This window comes from Vanacampus margaritifer, chromosome 3 (genome assembly GCF_051991255.1).
Source record: "Vanacampus margaritifer isolate UIUO_Vmar chromosome 3, RoL_Vmar_1.0, whole genome shotgun sequence".
Taxonomy (NCBI): Eukaryota; Metazoa; Chordata; class Actinopteri; order Syngnathiformes; family Syngnathidae; genus Vanacampus; species Vanacampus margaritifer.
In genome coordinates, this window is record NC_135434.1 from 6304314 (window position 1) to 6325042 (window position 20729).

The 20729-nt window shown below is 39.8% G+C and overlaps 1 protein-coding gene across 3 annotated transcripts in view; it reads left to right on the top strand.

The window, feature by feature from the left end:
- The first annotated feature begins 61 nt into the window (after nt 1-61).
- Nucleotides 62-20729, top strand: part of kiaa0825 (KIAA0825 ortholog) — a 139978-nt gene continuing 119310 nt past the window's right edge. For 2 of the 3 annotated variants that reach the window (XM_077561610.1, XM_077561613.1), the window contains exons 1-6: nt 62-440; nt 5296-5432; nt 13526-13685; nt 14335-14517; nt 14604-14777; nt 15097-15421. In XM_077561610.1, coding sequence (XP_077417736.1) covers nt 5302-5432; nt 13526-13685; nt 14335-14517; nt 14604-14777; nt 15097-15421 — 973 coding nt within the window. In that variant the 5' untranslated portion in view covers nt 62-440; nt 5296-5301. The remainder of the gene's footprint in view (nt 441-5295; nt 5433-13525; nt 13686-14334; nt 14518-14603; nt 14778-15096; nt 15422-20729) is intronic. The other variant, XM_077561611.1, reaches the window with a different exon arrangement.

Genomic DNA, 20729 nt, shown 5'->3' on the forward strand with positions numbered 1-20729 from the left:
GATTCCTTTAAACGGAAGTTTTCCGATAACTATTTCCGGGTTGTTGTCACGGACGCTTAAGATGCCGGAAATAACAAAAACGACTGGACGGGACATTATTCTCGTTGATTAACTACGATCATTTATATTATGATAGATTTGTAATGTAGTTTCTAGGAAGAAATTCGTGCACCAAGTCAGTTTTGATTTCTCAATGTACTTTTTGGAGCCGTGATTGTGAACGGCAATGTTTAGGCGGAATTCTTTAAAATGCAACCATGTAACAGTTTAAATGTTACATATTCTATTTGAATTCGCTAAAACATAGTTATTTTCACAAGCCTGTGTTTTTAATATCGCCTACTTGTGCTAAATTGACCGAATATGAAGTTGTTTATGTGTCGCCGTCCTGATTCATATTTCATCGCGGGGAGATCCTAAAGGAGGTTATAATTTGGAAGGTAAGAAATTAGAATTACCTTGATTATAATTTATCGAATGCAGTGACAGTAAATAACCCCAGGAGATGTCAGACTTTACAAACCAAGGTCCCTCCCTCTCACGTGTGACTACCCATCACACAAAATGTATTAAATATTGCACAGGATAATATTTTAAAGAATGAAATTAGTAAGAAATACTGCGAAATACTACATGCCTGTTCAGCAGTTTGTAGTCAGTTTCCTTTATTTGTATGCAAGAGAGCTATTTGCATTGGTATGTGTGTGTGTGGAAGGGGTCGTGTGGTTGTTGGGGGGGGGGGGGCAAAGGGGGTCACAGACAGTATGGTTATTTTATTATTTGATTTAAATCCTTTGTTGTTACTGGATCTTGTATTTTTGCATTGAGAAATGTATTGGGAAAAATATATTAAAAGCACATAGACTATATTTTGTACATATGTTTTAATATTTTGTCATGTCTGGTTTTAGAAGTGTGTGATCCTATCTGGCCTCCCAGTAGTCTCCCTCTCATCATTTAAGTTGCCTATCACTGCTTTAAACCGTAGTCCGCCCGCTTAAGCTTTTTTGCAGACTTATTTTTGAATGAACGATTAAAAGATCATGCAACACTGTGGAGTAGTGATTAGCATGTCTGCCTCACAGTGCATGTTATTTATATACTCTCCAATTGCCCATAGATGTGAATGATTGTTTGCATGTGCACTGAGATTGGCGGGCGCCGAGTCCAGGGTGCATTGCCTCTCGCCTAAAGTCATTTTATAAGTACAAGTGATACAGAAAATGAATGGTTAGAAGCTCGATCAATTTGTTTTTCTGACATTTTAATGCATTATCTCTTAGTGGTGCACTTAGTGAAATACTAACATTTAGATGACCATGTATGTTTTCTTGCACTGTAAAGAAGGTAGGCTAGCAGTGCATATACATTGCATCATACCGGTAAAATATAATAAACCTGCCGGGACAACATAATTAACCTCACACCTGTGTTACCCTCATGTAGAGACAGAAGTGGCAAATACTTTAGTGCTGCGACAAATTTCACTCCCATTTGGTGATGTAAAATCAATAGAAAGGTTTTGTGGATGTCCTGCCTTGGTGAAACAGTGACGGTGAAACTATGCACCCCTATGGTCAAGCATACGATCAACCTATGTTGCATTATTATGTTAAAATGTACACCTGTTTAATTTATGGTGTTTCCTTATATCTCTGTTCGGTCCGCCTTTTAAAACAATGTTGACATTGGCTCGACATGCTCTAAGTGGCTTTAAAGTGGCGGCCTCGGGGATGTGCTGCTAAATATTTCAGTACAAACTCGTTACTTCAAATGAGCCTGTGCCGTTAGCCTGGCTGGGGCACAGAAAAGAGTGATGGTATTGTGTGTGAGTGTGTATGTGTGCACGGCACACGCGCATACTCTAATGGCAGTTGAGTTGATGTGTCAAGAAGGCAAGTGTCTGCTCCAGCAGTCCCAGTAGCGGCACTGGGAAGCACACTGGGGCACCTTCAACATCTGCTATGTAAAGAGCTAATGACACCAAGAAAGACTGCTACATGTTTTCAAGGGCTGTTCTAATAAGACCATATGTGCCGTCTTCACTGTCAGGACAGCTACACATGCATACTGTGATATATCAAATGCAGGATAGTTAGTTACAACACTACCTCTCTGACAGTTTCAATGGAAACAGAACAGTGCTATCTTTTTTTTCAAGTCCTTTTTTTAAACAATGTTTTTGTATTAGATATCATCAATTTGTGGATGTCTATAAGACGATGAATGTATTTTTTTAACGGAAACAGCACTGCAACCTGCCACAGCCAAACACTACTGAACTGTCGTGTAGTGTGCCAGGTTTCATGAGTGACCGACTCAAATTTGAATAGCAGATAAACTGCATCACATTGCACAGATATGGCCAATCTACGGAAGGGTATTGCATTCACTCACCCAAAAAAACAACTCCTGTTTTTCTGACAAGTTTTTTGGGGGAGTTTTTCATTTAAAAAAGTTTTTTTTCCCTTCATTTTCTGTTTTTTCTGAATATTTTTACTTACGTTTTACAGAATTTTTTTTTCTGTCAAAAAAAAATTCAGAAAAACAGGCTGAAAAAAATTATTCAGAAAAACAGGAGGAAAAATTACTCGGAAAAAAAATATTCCAAAAACAGGAAAAAAAATATAAAAAAAAAACAGGGGAAAAAGAATAAAAAATACAGGAAAAAAAAGTATTCAGAAAAACAGAGCTGGTGTTCTGTTTTTTGGAGCATTTATTATATATATATTTTTTTACCTCTGAACTCCAAGTGACTTGTTGCAGACTCGCTAATAGCGGAAGCGGACACTTACCCGTATACCTCAATAAGATGGTCATATTTACTTACTAGCTCTCAATAAAGGAATGAATGTGTATACTGTATTGTGGTTTGATCTCTAATCTCTGAGGGAAAACCCTTTAAAAAATATTCAGAAAAACAGAAAAAATATTCAGAAAAACAGATGAAAAAATATTCAGAAAAACAGATGAAAAAATATATTTTTTTAAACAGAAAAAAATACTCAAAAAACAAAGCTCCCCCCAAATATTAGTCAGAAAAACAGGAGTTTTTTCCCCCCCAAGTGAATGCAATACGCTTCCGTACCAACCAACCAAACATGCTGTATGATAGTGTATACTTATATAACAGTGTACTTTTATTGTTCCCTCAAATTCACTCAAAACACAGCCATTAATAGCTAAAAGCCTGGCAATTAAAGTGAGTACACCTCTAAGGGAAAATGTCCAAACTGTCAATATTTTGTGCGGCCACTATTATTATCCAGCACTGCCTTAAACTCACTTGGGCATGGAGTTCACCAGAGCTTCACAGGTTGCCATTGGAATTCTCTTCCACTCACCCATGATAACTTCACATGGAAACCTTGCACTCCTTCACCTTCCGTTTGTGGATGCTCCAGAGATGTTCACTAGGGTTTATTGGGCTGCGCATCTACTGTATTCTAATTTCCTCAATCGATTTGATTTCGATTCACAAGAGTTCAGTTCGATTTAAATTTTTTCCCAATTCGCTTTGATTCATTTCAATAAAATATTGATTAATTATGGTAGGTCAATTCTTTTTAAATATCAAAGACATGATAAAAACTACAATTTTGCGGAGGCAGTAACTGGTTAAATGATGTCATATGAAAGTAACACGTGCTACGATCACTTACTCGTTACACAAACATTGACATCAGCAAGGATGTGATGAAAAAATTTTCATAATTCTATTTCAATAACTGTGGATATAAATTAAAAAAAGATTTTGAATTGTCATAAAGTGCAATGAAGGTCTTTCATAAATGTAAGGAAATACTTTTAAATTAATGCAAACAGTAAATTTAAAGAAAAGAGTAAGATTTAAAAAATGGGCTTTAAAATTCTTTTTTTTTTTTTACAAGAATTTATGGGAAAAAGTTATTAAAATAAGCGATTCATGGTTTTATGAATCAGTATCCGGTTCAAAAATTAAAATTGGTTTGATATTGATTATTTAATTTTTTTTTAGGGTTTAGGTTTGGGGACATGCTTGGCAATATTAGACAAAAACACACAAAAATTTAGTTTTGACCCATTATCCAATTTTTAAAATTGTTGGTTCGTTGTACTGAGGTTGAAGTGGCCATTCCAATCAGACCTCAAAATTTGACAGAACGTCATGTTTGGGAAATTTTGTCACGTATCTGTAGTAATAATAATAAAACAACACATTCTATGCACGGCAGTGTGTGATGTGTCACAACAAGTGTGGTTGAATGTGTGCTGCTCACATATACACACTATCTGGTTCAGGCTTTATCATTACACTGTTGAGTTTCCTAATCCATAGAGTGAACAGCTTCCCCTTAAGCAATAGCTGCTTGCAGACGTCCTCTCAGGCGGTGGTGCAGATGGAGCGTGATGATGACAGAGGGAAGAAGAGAAGGAAAAATAATAAAGGACAAGCTTAACTGGTGGGGCTGTCAGTGTGGGGGAAAATAATATTTGTCCACTTGGACAGGCCTCCCTTTGTGCAGGCTAAATGAATGTTGAGCTTCCTGTCTGCCCTGTCAGGAAGAGTGGCATCGAGTGTGCGCAGCAGCGAGGAAGCGGCGCGCAGTACGGCGAGCTGTTTGCCGTTTGACAGGGATTATTAAAATCAGAGCACATGACGACGGACCGAGCGGCAGGCGGAGTGTGAGAAAGCCAAATTGACACAGACACTCTCCATTACCTTCCACTTGACTCTGCTTAATGACAATGTTGATGCGAGACCCAGTGATGCTACACAGGTGGGGGATTGGCTTTTAGCAGGAACGTTAAGCACCACAGGGATAAGGGGGCCTGTTGGCCCCTCAGCTCTGGCATAGCCATAAGGAGAAGGGCTGTTTATTTAAAGGTTCAACTGAAGAGCATCTCATTATTTTGGGAAGTGTATTTTTCCTCGGCGTTAACTCGCTCTAGTGTCAGTAGGTGGAATTGATTGGAAGGAATGCATTCAAATCAGGGGTCGTCTCGGTGCAAATGATCTTGTGAGGGCAGAGGCTGCAGACTGTCTTTGTCAATGATAACCTTCCATTTGTTTCAGGTGCAATTGATTTTGTAAGCCCTAATAAGACAATTGTCTGCGGATGTGTCATTTGATTGCCAACCACTTGAGTGAGTGTTTGTTCTTGACAGGCGGCCACAATAATACCACACTCCAGGGATCGCCAATCTACATAGTTGATTTAATCCTGACACCTCTCGCACTTGTCTTTGATGGTATTTTGTGTCACAAACTGGAGTATGTCATGCTTTTGATGATTTTGTTTTCTCTCTCTTTAGAGCAGCATGGAGTGGCCGGAAGATTTTCCCGAAGACCAAGCCTTTGTTGAGCTGGTGGTCCCTGCGCTCTCCGCTGACCTAGACTTTGACCAACTTATCAAAGACACAGAAGAGAAACTCAAGCTCAATGCCAATAGGTCAGTAACAAAACGTAAACAAATCTGAATCAAAATAATACACAATTTTTTTTACTGTGACCATGCTCATAACTCAAAACAATCATACCTCAAATCATATTTCTCCTATGAAATTAATGGAAATTGAATTCATTGAATTAATCTATGACAGCCCACTCCTCGAAAACACACCCTTTGATTTTTATGTTATTTTTTAATTATTTTTTTTAATAAGGAAAAATAGCACTCTATAATATTGTTCTTTATAAAACATAGAGTAGTGGCATAATTAAAATGTAATGTAACAAATTAAATGAATTCAGTGTGTTGCTACTTCTGGTGTGCCCACCTTGGCCACCGGGGGGCAGTACTGTATATAACAGTCATGCAGACACAAACAAAGAAGAAACAACTTATTTTTCTACTGCAAATACATAATTTTCTGTAATAGTATTTTTTTAAGTGAAGGATACAGAATGTATGCATCTACTTGTGTAAAACTGTCTTTCCCAATTAAATGGCAATTTTAGCATGAATATGAAAACACGATGAGGATTTAAGTTTACAAGCTTTGAGTACCTCAAAACCAGTTTGATAGCGGGGATTTAGTTTTAGAATACACAAATAACTGATTTACAGTCAGAAAAGGACACAAATGTTCTGCTAACGATTGCTACCATTTACACAGCATAAAACTAATAAAATTCTTGGTATTACAGTGTTATCTGCTCCTTTTATTTAGCTTCATGAAAGACCTGAATATTTAGCAGAGAAGTCAGTGAGTGTCTTTGTCTGTTAAGCCAAAAGATGTTAGACCGATTAAAACACTAAAGCATTATGTGTTATCCTTGTAAGATTTGAACGAAAGTCATATATTGTCTCTTTTTTTTTCTCCTTTACTCAAGTTCCAAAAGGCAAAAAACAAGAATAGTGCATCTTTCATGGTTTAAGATTTACTATTATTTCATGCTTACAAGACAGCAAATATCTCTCTGGGAGCAACATATAAGGCTGTTTAACACCAAAATGGTTATATCTGACAGAGTGACACTTTTGTATTGAATTGTTCACAATAAGGGCACAGCTAAACAGCTATCCATCACCAGGATTATGGAAAACAATCAATCCAGTTTACTTGGCTGACCACAATATCAAATACATTCTCTACAGGAACGGTACTAAACCACATAAAATCAATTATTGAATTGAAATAATCTCCGTTAGGGAAATGTTGCAATGGCAAGGCAGTTTTCACGCTCAAATATAGAGCCCAATATATTAAAGTGGAAGTCAACCTTGAACATTTCTTGACAGTAATATGTTATGTGACCTCACTTGTCTAAACATGACATTCTGATTAATGTTACATTTGTGGAATGTGAGTTGTGAAGCAAAATCCAGCCGTTTTTGTCCGTCTCAGGAGGCGGCCATTTTGCCACTTGCTGTCAGCTAAAGATGACATCAATGTTGCTCAGGGCTCAGGCAACGGCCAATCACAGCTCACCTGTTTTCTGAAGCTGAGCAGTGATTGGTTGTTACCTGAGACCGGATCAACATTGATGTCATATTCAGTCGACAGCAAGTGGCAAAATGGCCGCCCCCTGAGATGGATAAAAATGGCTGGATTTTGCTTCATAACTAATATTCTGGAAATGTAATATTAATCAGAATGTCATGTTTAGACAAGTGAGGTCTCGTATAATATATTGTCACACAATGTTTCAGGTTGACTTGACTTCCCCTTTAACACATTTTTTTTTTGTATTCATGAATCTCAATGATTAAATTGAAGGTTGAAGGTACAATATAAAATTTGTTGCTGATCCACATTAGAAGTGTTAGACCTTAATGGTTGTACTGACTGCCATTCTATTTTATTCCATGTAACATAGGAATGAGACTACAGATGGTTCCTCTTCAGAAGATTCCAAGTCCAGTTGGCACTATTACACAGAGCAAAAAAAAAAACACAGGATCCCCTGCGTTTCCCAGAAAAATAAATTAAACGTTAAAGTGCACACACCAAAACCCACTGTGCAATCCTACTTAGAACATAGCAGTCAAAAGTACCGTGTGCTTCCATGACAAAAAAGACGGATGTGTAACTCGTATTAAATACAAGGGGATGAAAAATGACTTTAAACAATTAAGCTTGAATTGAATGTTAGAGGCTGAAAAGATAGAAATGTCTGCCAATGATTGCACAAATGGATTGATAAAAAGCAACGCATGGGGAGAAGAAAAAGAGAAATCTATATTTCAGGTCTTTTATCGTTTGAGGCGTTGTGCGTGTGAGGGCAGATGATGAAGGACAGGCTAAATGTAGCAAGTGAACAAAGGCTCACTCTGGCACCGTTAATGTCTGGGACTCTCTCTCTGTCCCTCCCTTTTTCTCACCCTTCCTCTCTCTTTCTTTCCTTCCTCCTTCTAAATGGGAGCATAATAATTGAAGATTCCACATCTTGAAACGAAAACCCTTGGGTAGGTAATTCAAGGCTTATTACTGAAGGCCGGGCCATTTTTCTGCTTTCTAAGCATTAAAGGGTTATTTTGTGTTCCTGCAGATGGGAGAGGGATAACCATTATGAGAACAAAGCATCTAGATAATGGAGAATGGGGCTAAAAATAAGGCAATCCTTTGCTCACTATGGGGGTCCACTGGTCAGCGTCTCTGTCAGGCTGTTGCTACATAGCGTTCTGCCTGCCTGCATCATGCTGTACCCTTTCACATCAAAACCTGGCAAACATTTTTTTGCTTCAACTCGGGTGGGCTTCAGCCCCTCTCCAACCACACACGCACACTCAACTCATATCTACCGCCACCTAAGTGACTTATCAGTACTTGGGATGAATTACGGAAGTGTAGGAGTGGAAATGATATCTGAAAGAAAGCGGAAAACGGTGCTAGCTTGCTCATGTGAAGGCCTCCCACCTGATTGCTAGCGACTGTCTGGCTTTTGAGTTCTCAAATATCCGAAATCTGCCCCAAAGCTGCTTCCTAATTGAAGGAGATTAAGATAGGCTGACAACAGAGCTGGTTCCCTCAAATTGAAATGCTGTAGACCATTAGTTTTCATCAGATGGGAATATGGTGCGGTGTGGCCTTGGGTGGCTCGTGGTTGTGCATAACCCACCAGGGATAGGCCCCTAATGAAGTTTTAGCACAGGTCAGGAGAATTCAGCCAAGATAAGGCCCTCTGCCACTCTCAAATTGCTAGGCTGTGTTGGGAAGTATCAGGTGCTTGTGATTATCAGTATTTTACAATCGTGTGCAAGATTTTTGTTTGGTTTTGTGTTCACTGACCAGCAGATCAGCCTTATCGGTTCTCTGGTGGCAGTGAAGGCTGGGAGGTGAGGGCACTAAGTGGGCCCAGGCCAGGTCAGGCTCGGATCCGTTTTCAGTGTGTTCATTCAACCACAGTTGCTCTGATTCCCATTACAGAATGGACTCCTTTGATGAAGGTGATATTTAGCTCTTTTGGCATTGACTGGAGTTGGGGCTTATTTGAAAAGGATCTTGCTATTGCCCTTACTGCCTCCACCCACCCCCTCCCACCTCTTGTAGGCAAGCAGTGGGGAGCAGAGCGCGACAGACAAGCCCCACAGCAGCCCACCCACACTAAATTAATTCTGACAAGGAACTTAAGATAACGTCAAAGCGCTGACTAATCGTGGGATTGGGTTTCTGTAAGTCAGGGAGCTGTGAAATGTGCCATCATATCTAATAAAAGACCTCCTTGCTGCCTTTCTATTGCAGTGATGCTGAAGGTGGGGGGTGGTGGGGGTGGGGGGTTAAAGGGAAGTGGCAGGGGAGGTGGGGGTTGACTGTCTAGCTAGGCCGATGTGAAAAACAATTAGATTGCTCTTAAGCAGCGTGAGTGCGAGGAAACGACGGATGTGTTCGTCAAGATGCCAAAAGAATCAATTTTCCTCTTGCTCACGGGGTCTTTTGTTACGGGCCTTTGCCATCACATGTTATTGTCATCCTTACCCGAACAGCTCAATGGCTTTATTTACTACAGCTACTTTGTTTTTGTCTGTTTTTTTATATGCCATTGCCCAGCGTCTGAGCTGCTGCCAGGGGAAGTTGTGGGGACGAGAGCTAATCCTGCCAAGTTGATTAGGCTGCAGGTAGCTTTCACACCAGCAAGCCAAAGGTCACAACATTGTGGAGAGCTGGATGGACTTCCTGACACAGGTCATCCACATTGACTAGATAACTTATAGCACATGTCTGTAAAGGGGGCTAATCGAAAGGTGCAAGTGAAGAGAAGCAATGCGGAAAGTGCACGTTTTTCGAGAGCGTATAGCCAAGGCTTGAAAATTTAGTTAGAAACATTACATAAATGGATGAAACCAATTCAAGTCCTCCAAAATAAACTATCATGTTCCTCGTTTTACCATGCACCAAAATACGACCAAGTGTTGCGTATTGTAGTTTAGCGACCTCTACTGGCCATGTTAAATGGCAAAAAAATACTAAAGTGAACCATAAGTGGCGTGGATAGGACTCGAACCCGGGTCATCTGGTCGTAAAAATGAACGCCTGTCTTACTGAGTTAACAGGTCAGCAATGATCTTACTGGTTTTTTTTTTGTGTTGACATGTATGCCAAATCATCGTCGAACTAATGGTTGGGGTTAGTATTAGGCTTTCAGTGAGGTTGTACAGTAAACGTCACGTCTTTATATGGGACACTAATGGTTGTTAGAAAGTTAGGAAGAGGCTCAGTGAAGTTGTAGTACGGTTGACGTTACAAAACATGTAGTCAACACTGAACCAATCACTGGCCAAATAGCTCACTCAGATAGACACTCGTCTTCTGACCGGATGGACCGGGTCTGGGTCCACTTATGGGTCGCTTTACTATTTTTTCGATATTTAACATGGCAGATAGAGGTAGCTAAACTAAAATACGTAATACTTGGTTGTAATTTCGTACATTTTCAAAACGACCTACTGTATGAGGCGGTATTAATGGGAGGACTGTCTCAACCAATTAGATGTCTCATTAGCTGTTACCAGTTTTATTGTCATAGTGCATAAAAGCATAGCTATAGAATATTTTATATAATTGAGTATAGGTGTACAGACGCTCCCCACCTTACGAACGAGTTACGTTCCGGACGATCGTTCGTAAGGTGAATTTGTTCGTAAGTTGCTTCAGTGCTATATTTTGTATTATAATTTATGTTTAAAGCCTATATAAGTATATTGAAGGTTTATATAAGTATGTTTAAGGCTTGTACAAGTAACCTGCATTGGTTTGTACTGAAAAAAACTTTTAATAAAATGGAGAGAATACGTACAGTACTGTACTGTACTACGTATGTTAGAGAGAGAGAGCGAGAGACACACACAGTATGTACATGTACGTAATAAGATAAATAAAATGAAGTTTAACTTACTTTTGGAAGATGTACTCGATGCTTAAGGAGATGATGGAGGAGGAGGAAGAGGAGGATTTTATATCATGAGAGATTCTTCGTCGTCGCTGGAATCGGCTTCAAAAGTTATTTCCTCCTTTATGGGGACCGGCGTTTCTTCCTCCTCTTCCTCGACACGTTGCTCAGCCTCCAATGAGCTCTCACAGCGTCGGTATTAGCGGCGGAAAGAAGCACTACGCGCAATACAAAATCAAACTTACAGCATCTCTTTCCAAACATTTTTCGACATACTGTACGCGCAGAAATGTTCGTATGTACCGTTGTTCGTAACTCGAATGTTCGTAAGTAGGGGAGCGTCTGTATTCACTTATGTTTAAAGTGGTCCTGCTCATGACACTTTCATGTTAATTTCCTTGCAGGGTACATTACATACACGCTGCAATCCAAGTGGGCTTTTGTGTGTGTACCTTTTTATTGTCTTGCAGTCCTATATGTAAGGCTCTGATACAGGATGAAGAGGGCGGAAGTTGCCCCTTAAATTTGTCTTATCAGAAGCCTAACATGGAGGTGCTGCCAGTGTGTAGAAAGCATGCAAAATTTAACACCCAAGACTCACTTGCCAATGAGCTATTTCTCTTTCTTCTCTTTTTATTTCTTCTTCTCTTTCTCTTGGCTCTGTTAACGTACACTTTGGACAATGTTTGGCCTTGGCAAGGTATTTTTTCATGTATCAAAGGTACAGCTATATTCCGAAGCTGTCTACTGCCAAGTAAATACCACCCCAATTGTGAGCTATTTTACCCCTAAACATACCCTTTCCTCCCCCCAGTTGTATCACTTAACAACATTGCCTTTTAGATGTTTGGTATAACTTTCATTGGACTGTAGTTTGTACAATGACAAAGTCTTTATTCATAGGATATACTATGAGTCTGTGACTCATTTCATCATATAACGTCTCCCTGGATCCGAGACTAACAAGCTAGACGTCCGGCAGTTAAAACTGACCTCAGTTCTGTTGTAAAACTCATATCGGAATTGTACTTCATTTATGTGTTGTGCTTTTAATGAACTTGAGTGAGTGACTGAAAAGTGCACTACAGATGGAGGCCCATTTCAAACCTGCTGTCTGTTTCAAGCTCTGGTGTGGAGCCCAGAACCTGAATGATAAACATACACCAGCTTCTGTTCTTAAGACTTTGTATAGAACAGGCATCTGACAGAAACATATCATTCTTTTCGACTAACATGGGAAGTTGTTATTCTAAGAAAACTTTTTTTTCATTATTAGATCAAATGAACATAATAAAACCTAGCAGAGCTTGCGCATGTTTCGAGAAAATGCACTACCGACAAATACGATAGTGATTAAAAGATAACACTGAGTTGCTCCAAACAGCTATTTACACAAGACACATAATCGGGCCTGTTTTGAAGATGGCATAGGGGGAGGAAGAGGTAGTTAAAATGGCAGTGTTGATTCTAGAGCACAGACGTTTGGACCAGTCTATAACATTTTATCCCTTGCGATTTTCCCCTCTGAAATGAAAGTGTGTCAGATTGAACGCTTATTTAATGTGTTGCCATTGTAAGACATCTGGATGTGTTAATGGCCCAGGAGCAGGCAGGAGGCAGTTTATAGACCCACAGTTGGGGGATGAGCGGTCTGACGGGGAAATGAGCCCGTACCGTGCGATGCACACAGTGACACACACATGAATACACATAGGTACATTAAAATGATTTATGTTTTTAGTGAATCACATTATCACCATATACTCCTTATTTATTAGACTTTTAGTGTTAATTATTCAGCATATAAAACAAAGAAATATGTGCAAAAAAAATGACACTGCAACTAATCAGCTCCGGGACACCGGTTGAAAATGTTTTCACGTTGGAACTTGGAAGTAATGAAAACAGAAATGATTATATCTAGGATCTGATTGTTGTCATCATATAAATCTTTATTAATTCTGGTGGAAATGTTTTCAGTCACGAATGAACATTTATAATTGTCATAGTAAAAAAAAGGAAAAAACTAAACTTGCAACTTCATGGACTGTAAAAGTTCCACTGGATTTTTTTCCGTGAATAGAGCTGCTCAAAAATGTCCATTGGATTTATTTGAAAAAAAAAAAAAATTGCATTTCATTTGCCATTTGTCAATGTTATTTCTAATCTATCATGTTGAAGTGGAAGCAAACAAGTTGATGCACTGTGTTAAGAGAGTATGTGCGTGTGTTTGCCAAGGAAAATAGTAAGACGTGAGATGGCAAAAAGCATGTCTCAGGCGAACTCCACTTCACACCAGCTGCTGATATATGTGCGCACTGCATCTGTCTTCTATCTTCTTACGACAGACACAAAGCATGTGAGGACCAACTGTGATGCGGACTGTTGGTCCTGATATTGTTTAAGATGGTGTCCATGTGTTTGGGTTACTTTCAAGTGGTTGGTTTGTGTACACTCTAGCGGTAAGAATTTCCCAGTAGTTGTTTTATAGATACAGTACCTTAGACATACATCTTAACAGTCACACACTCGTTGGCAAGTTGTGAGTTACAAAGATTTATTGGCAATATAAAAGCAACATGCATCAAATGCATATCTAGCCTATCAGTAAAATTTAGTAGAATATGTGATGTTTCTACTCTCATGGATGGATTTACTGTCTGTAGTAGCTGTCTTGGCTGTCCAGTTATGCAATTTACTTGTGTCCCTCAGTATCGAACAGCATCTGGTGGAGCTACAGGCTAAAATGGGAGACGCACGTACAGGTGAACGTCCACCAAGCCCCACGGAGTGCCTGCAGTGGTTCAATCTCAAAATGCTCAACAATGTCAGCACGGGACACCAGGAGCTCATGTCTTTCTTCACTTGCTTGGTAATCACAATATTGACATTGATATTATATTAAGATGAATTATTCTGAAAAACAATCTGATTTTACAGATATTTAGACTACTGACTTTCATATTCATAAATCATGCGAACTATTGGCTTGCTGACAGATAAGTGGTTATCAGAATGAAATGATCCTTTTGATTTGCAGAGTCCTCTCTATTTTGAATCTTTCCAAACGTTTCCTTGCGCAAATTTATTTTATGTTCGAAAAGTAACGTGTCATTAATTTTGAGAGTGAACATGAGGGCAATTTTAAGAATTATGATTACTGATTATTTCGCCTGTCATTGAATTCTGTTAAATTTGAAAATTTCAATTAAAAAAATAGCTTTGGTGCTTTCATTGGTATTCATTTTTGCAATAATAAATACATTGAAATCTAATTTGCAACCAATTTCCAACATTTGTGGGTAGTCTACCACTGGAAACCCATACACTGGAAAGTCATAAAAACAGAAATTCAAAGGTTTCTTTTTTTATTTTACACTGTTGGAGTGCATTTTATTTAAAAACTTAACATAATGTCAGTATAGAGCACGTCCATGGCATGTTTTTGGGCTCATACTTTTTTTTTTGGGAGAACATTTCAAACTATTATTTGAGTGTTTTTAAATTTATTTTCTTTTTAGCAAGATTACCTGAGGTCAAAGGAGGAAGGAAGAGAGGACGCGACACTGCATCTATTACTAAACCTCTCATCCCAGAGGGGTATCTGCTTCCCTTGTATCCCATCTTCATCCTTGTCTTTCTCTCAACTCCTTTCCACTCCCTTTCCCTTGATACACACAGTCAAAGATGATTCTACATCCGAGGTAATGCACATTCTGTGTATTGTCTAAGTTGTAAAATGAATATATTGAGAGACTAAACGTCACTTTGGTTGAATTTTTGGTTTAAGATCCAGGTAGCATGGGAAGATGTCCGTCTTCAGCTCCGCTGCTATCTGTTGGAGCGGCTGTCGACCGAAAGCTCGGCGACTCGAGTACCCTCCTTGTCCATTCCTGAACGAGTCCACTGCCTGCAGCAGCTGTGTTTCTTGTACCCTGAGTGTGAAGTGCTCACTCATTACCAGGTAACGGCTACTTATGAACAAGATTAAACACATATATACATAAATCGAAAGTGTTCATAAACACTTTATAAAAGTAACCTGGCCAGCTAGATTGCTGCTAATGCTAATTAGCTAGTGGTAATGCTAGAGCATTATTATCGCATCATTTTCAGTCAGAGCTGTGATCTTGACCTCGTGTAATTTTTGGGTTCAGCAGCCAAATTGTGAACGTGCTATTTTAATATATATATATATATATATATAAAAAAAAAAAAAAAAAATATATATATATATATATATATATATATATATATATTTTCTTTTGGCTTTCTCTATCCAGGGACTAAGAGGCCAAGCCATGCTGGCTCTTCTGCACTCCGCCATGTCTTCCAGTCCAGGTGGTGTAACTGGCTTTGACAGAGTGACTACGGCCTTCCGCTCGGTGGTCCCAGCTTTCACCCAGGCCCTAACAGAAGACCTCCACGTCCTTCCGAGAGTAGTTGAGCCGCACGCCATCTTGAGCTTTCTAAATGCATCCTACCTCCGCCCTGTAGCCAGTGAATTGTCCTCCCTGATGGAGAGAGAATGTGAAACAGCCTTGCGGGAGAACACTATACTCCGCAGCAAGATAAAAAGATACTCATCTAAGTCTCGTGCAACAGTTGGTAAGTACCGTTGTACTCCTCTTTTAACACTGTTGAGTTAATTCATTATTTTCTCTCTCTTTGTTTTGAGTCCTGTTTTGAGGGGTTTGTTTAGATGTGTTACACTGCTTTTACCATCATTGTTAACCTTTAAAGGTTTCTTTTCTTCATCTTCACTTTTCCATTTTTTGTTACATTTCAACTGTCGTGTGTGAGGCTCTGAGCCAAGATCCTTGAAAGTGATTGCCAGTAACTATTCCCATTGTAATTGCTTTCCTCCTTCCTATTTGACTCACTCTCCTCCCTTCGCCAAGCAAGAGAGTGGTGCAGCACCTCTGAGGTCAAGGCTCCTTCGACTCAAACTACTTCTAAACACTTTTAATACGCGTTTAATCTTTAACAGGTAAGGACTAGGAAGATGATTATAAGTACTGTGAAGCATATCCAAGGTCAAACCATGACACTATGCCAGCATCTTCACTTGTAGGTCAAGTCCATTCAGGAGGACACAAATGAGAAATTAAACCCAAACCATTCTTCCTCTTCCAAGTACTGTTACGGTCTTATAGGACCGAAAAAGTGAAAACAAAGAGTTGCTGCAATAGTTTTCGGCGCAGATTGGTGAGTGGTAGAAAATTCAGAATGTCAGTGTGATGGCACTGACACCGATGTCATAGCCTGAGACTAGAGAAAAGTGTACTTTTGATACTTAATTCCCTGCATATTCCCTTTGTTTCATATTGACTTATTTAGGACTTGCTGACGGTAAGGCTGTGCCACAAACAAAAAAAAATCTAAAGCATGTGAGCCATTGTTTACTTTTTCAAAAATTGTGCACATGTCAGTTTCCCTGTGGAACAGCGCGAAAAGCGTCTTTACATCTGCCATTCTTGGATAAACACGCCGGCAGCCTTGCCTCGCCTTTTCCCTCTGTCTCTCCCTCTCTCTTTGGTTTTCGCCTTCCCCTCTGCTTAAACGTGAGATGAGAGGAGGCAGCCAAGATAATTGGCCATGCGTCACTCGGCCTGTTTGATCACGTAACGTAGCGGAGGCTACACACCTACGTGCCGCTCAACAAACCGTCAAATGTAGCACCGGAGGCAGAACACGGCTCCAAAGGGAACGAGGGACCTGTGTTGTGCAGTTTTGCTTGCGCTCAGTTGAGGTTTTTGTGTGTGTGTATGTGTGTGTTTAACTATCAGCTGCAACACAGCTTTGAGGGCTACAGCTGGGATTACATTTTGTGTAATCACCCTCCCCTTTCTTTTCCCTTTCCCAAAAAAGCTTGAGAACCCCCATGTTCACCACCCAAATGCCCGTGGCTCTTGTTGAGCCACAGTTTGAGCAGCGATGCATAATCTGCTTTCACACTTTACTGTCTATACTGTATGCTACGCCCATAATTGTCAAGACAATTACGGCTACGCCCATAATTGTCAAGACAATTACGGCTACGGTAACACAAAATGATTCTATTTTCATAAGCATCCGATGACTCGTTAGATGTCACTGTCCTCCCCTGCTGCGTTATTGTTGCTTCCTGCAGTGGCGGCAGGCGGTAGGTATATTTTGATAAGAGCGATGCCTGGGAGACTCTGCAGGCTCCCAAGGGAGGCAGCGTTGTCTGTAGCATCAGCCACTGTCAAACCACTGAACCATTTAACAGCGTTCAACGGCAAGATCTGCCATCTCTTTTTAACCCTACTGCCTCAAAGGCAGGCGCTGACATTGTACCTAGACAGATGTGAAGGCTTTAACATTCACGAACGCACTTCTTGGAGTCTGTGTGTGTCCTTTCATAGGTAGAAAAAGGAAAAATGTCCATATGCTGTAATAACATTTATTATCGGGATGTTCGATAGTGATCTTTTTTCACACTAATAACAATACGAGTACCAATATTGATAAATACAATGACATAGAAAGACCTAGATATCCTAATATAGCATTTTTCTTTAAAATTGCATGAAATGAATGGCAATTTTCTATTCTTTCAATTTCTATTTTCTAGTTCCTGATCCTAAAACGAGTACCGATACCTCGAAATAAGGTCAGGGATCAACCCGATAACGATACCTGGTATTAGTACTCTGCCATCCCTTTTTTTTTTTTTTTAATATATATACATATATATATATATATATATATATATATACATATACACACATATATATATATATTTTATTTTTTTATTTTTTTTGTATGTGGGTGAGTATGTGTATGTGCGTGCGTGCGTGCGAGCGTGTGTGTATTCATCAGTTCACCTAAAGCCCATTAAAAAAAATCCCATACTAATAATATAATATAATAATAAATTGCCAAATGCAGAAACATCAATGTAAGTTATCAAAAAAAAAAAAAAAAACATTTATTAATTTTTTTTAATTGATTTGTTTGTTTGTTTGTTTTTTTTAAAAAAAAGGAGAGCAATGATGATGTCAAATCGAATGAACAATACTGAGCTTTCCTGAAAAAAAAAAAAAAGTACTCTGCCATCCCTAATCTTTATGATTAAAAATCATATTAAGGTATAAAACAATGAGGGCATGATGAAGCCATCCCCAAGAGCAGTGGCGTGCAAAGCTCACGAAATGCCCGGGGATAGTGGCCATTTTCAATGCCCTTTAAAAAATAGTTTGTCGATGGGTGTGGTGGTGCAAACATAATTTTTTTTTAGGTCGGTTATATAGGTGGACATGTAGGTATTCAGTCACCTTTGATCAAATGTGGCCTACTCAGAAAATTGCCTGATAAAGAATAATTTTATATCTATAAAAAATTTTTTTTATATCTATCATTCAATTTCCAATTGGCATTCCAGTATGCATGCATGGTTACATGAACATCAAACACTTTCTGTGCAACTTCCCTTCATGCACACATCTCATTTATTCCCTAACAATAGTCCACGGGGTGAAGGCGAACTTTTAAAATTCTGTTCAAACACTTTGCAACCCCATTCTGATAGAGCTGATTTGAATTCCACTTTTACTAATTTTCCCGTATGACGATGTTGGCAGGTCCCTATAGATAAAAAAAGAAAAAGAAAAAAAGAATTGAGTTTGAACATGTACAACGAGCACATTCACCCCCAGCATATAGCACCCCCCCCCCCTCCTCCTCACCCTCTGTCGCTCTTTGAACTCTTTCTTGGTGAAAGCGCAGCAGCCTATTCAGTGGGGAAAGAGGTTGTGTAGTGACGTGAGGAAGCTCGGCTGAGTCGCTGCCTGGCAGTGGAGGTGCTTGTGGGGATTGAGGCTACTTGGGAATGGCGTTTGTTAATATTTAATAAGAGCAGCTCCTCACTAGATCATATCTCTGCCTGAGTTTATACACACTGTCAGCCGGGGACGTGCAACCGCATCCTGCCATGTAATTATGTGTGAGGAAAATGGTGGGGGTTCTGTGCAATTTCTATGTACTCCTGAGCATGTGTGTGTGTGTGTGTGTGTGTGGTGCTTTCGGTTTAGAGATGTTTGTCTATGGTAGAGTACGACGAGGCTGTTTTCAGTAAGTTGAGTGAAATCAAAGAAAATTATCTTCCCCACCCCATTGGGATGTGTATTATGTCTGCCATTTATTGTTGCCCTCCATGTGACCACAATGGGCTTTTGTGCATTACTTTTGAAAACGCTCAAGGATATGAACACTTTCCTGCTAGCTTCTATTGAGAGAGCAATGACAAAAATGACTAGCTTATCGAGAGCAGCCCGCACGTTGCGATAAAGAGTCTATCTGGTTCACAGAAGACTTGAAAATAATAATGCAAGCAAGGGCACCGAGCAACTTTTTTTTTTTTTTTTTTTTTATGAAAGGCTCCCGTAGCCAAATCCTCTGTGTTCTTTGTGCAGGTTGCTTGGGTCAAGTAGAGTAGGAGAGATTGGCAATCCCATCACACCACAAAGAGAAACAAGGACAGACACATGATAAAAAAGTAGTTGTCATTCTCAAATATTACTCCCCTGTCACTCTTAACCATTACAATCCTTCTTTTCGCACAAGCCAACTTAATACAGATATCAAGTATTGCTACAGTACCCTTCCGTGAAGGACAGGTAGCTTTCTGCTGCGCCCTAGGTGGGCAAAGCCCCAAGGAAGGACCACCAGGGCTTTGGTTGCTGTGTTTATGTGTGTGCGCATGTGTCGGCGTCCATATTTGGGAATCACAGCAGGACGTCTCCCATAATAAGGCTGTCTGGGAGAGCAGTGGGCCGGAACTGACAAAGAGGAGCCCAGCTGTCACAGGGCCGAGCGGGCCAATCCACTGTGGCTTATAGCCTCCTTCCACGCACTTTCACCGACACACAAACACACACGTTCGTTTACAGGTGCACCCAAGGTACACATAGTACTCTGCTTGACACCCGGTGATATGATTGCACAAGGTTGGATACTCAGCAGGACACAACACAGGTGCGAAAAAGCCAAAGTTGGATACTGTAGCCACTTTTTGCTTCCCAATATGCTCTGCATCAAAGCAGTTCTGAGGGGGTAGGATCGGTTTCGGCGCCGACTACCTTAATTTGCGGGATAGGTGATGGGCCGATCTTTTAAAATAAAACCGATCTTGTCCATCGATCTCATCTCCCTCCACAGAGGTCTGTAAATTCGGCCAGTGTCCTTTTCTGTTGTGAGATGACTAATAGGCTTTTCATTTGTGAGAACTACTTAATACGCAGTTCGCAGGTATTGATCAATGTTGTACAATAAAACAAGATTGGAACATTAAATGTTTAAGCTGTTGGTTAGGAAAAAATAGCAGGTCAGACTTTTTAAAGACAGTCAGATGAAAATTTACACCAAAATGTATTTTGTTTATTTTCCCCTCAAATTGGTTGATTCAGAATTATGGAGTTTGACCTGGAATGTTGGAGTTCGTTTTGGTGTATCAATCACCTGTTTAATATGTGATATCAATTAATCTGCTTACCCTTTGCCCAGTTCCTGTACAGCTGGCATCTATGAATTTATATAATACGTAATGCACCTTGACCTTTCATTGTGCATGATGGGATACAATTCACTGGCCTTTATGAGCTGCTTCTACCTTATTGAATTACACTGTGGCTAAACATGCACCAGAAATCACCTGTAAAGTGCACGCATCACACGCCCATTTGCCCAATGTGCTGGATGTATAGAGGCTAGTGGGCAATGTGGCAAGAGGGGTAAAGTCCCGGTGGTCCGATTTACACATCCAACAGGCAGAATGAGAGGAAGAGCCAAAATGGGGAAGCGAGGGTGAGGCGCTATGCTGGAAAGAAATTAAATCAGTGGCCAAATTATTGCATGATTGCCCATTCCCCAAAGACTTGGGTATCATTTGGTA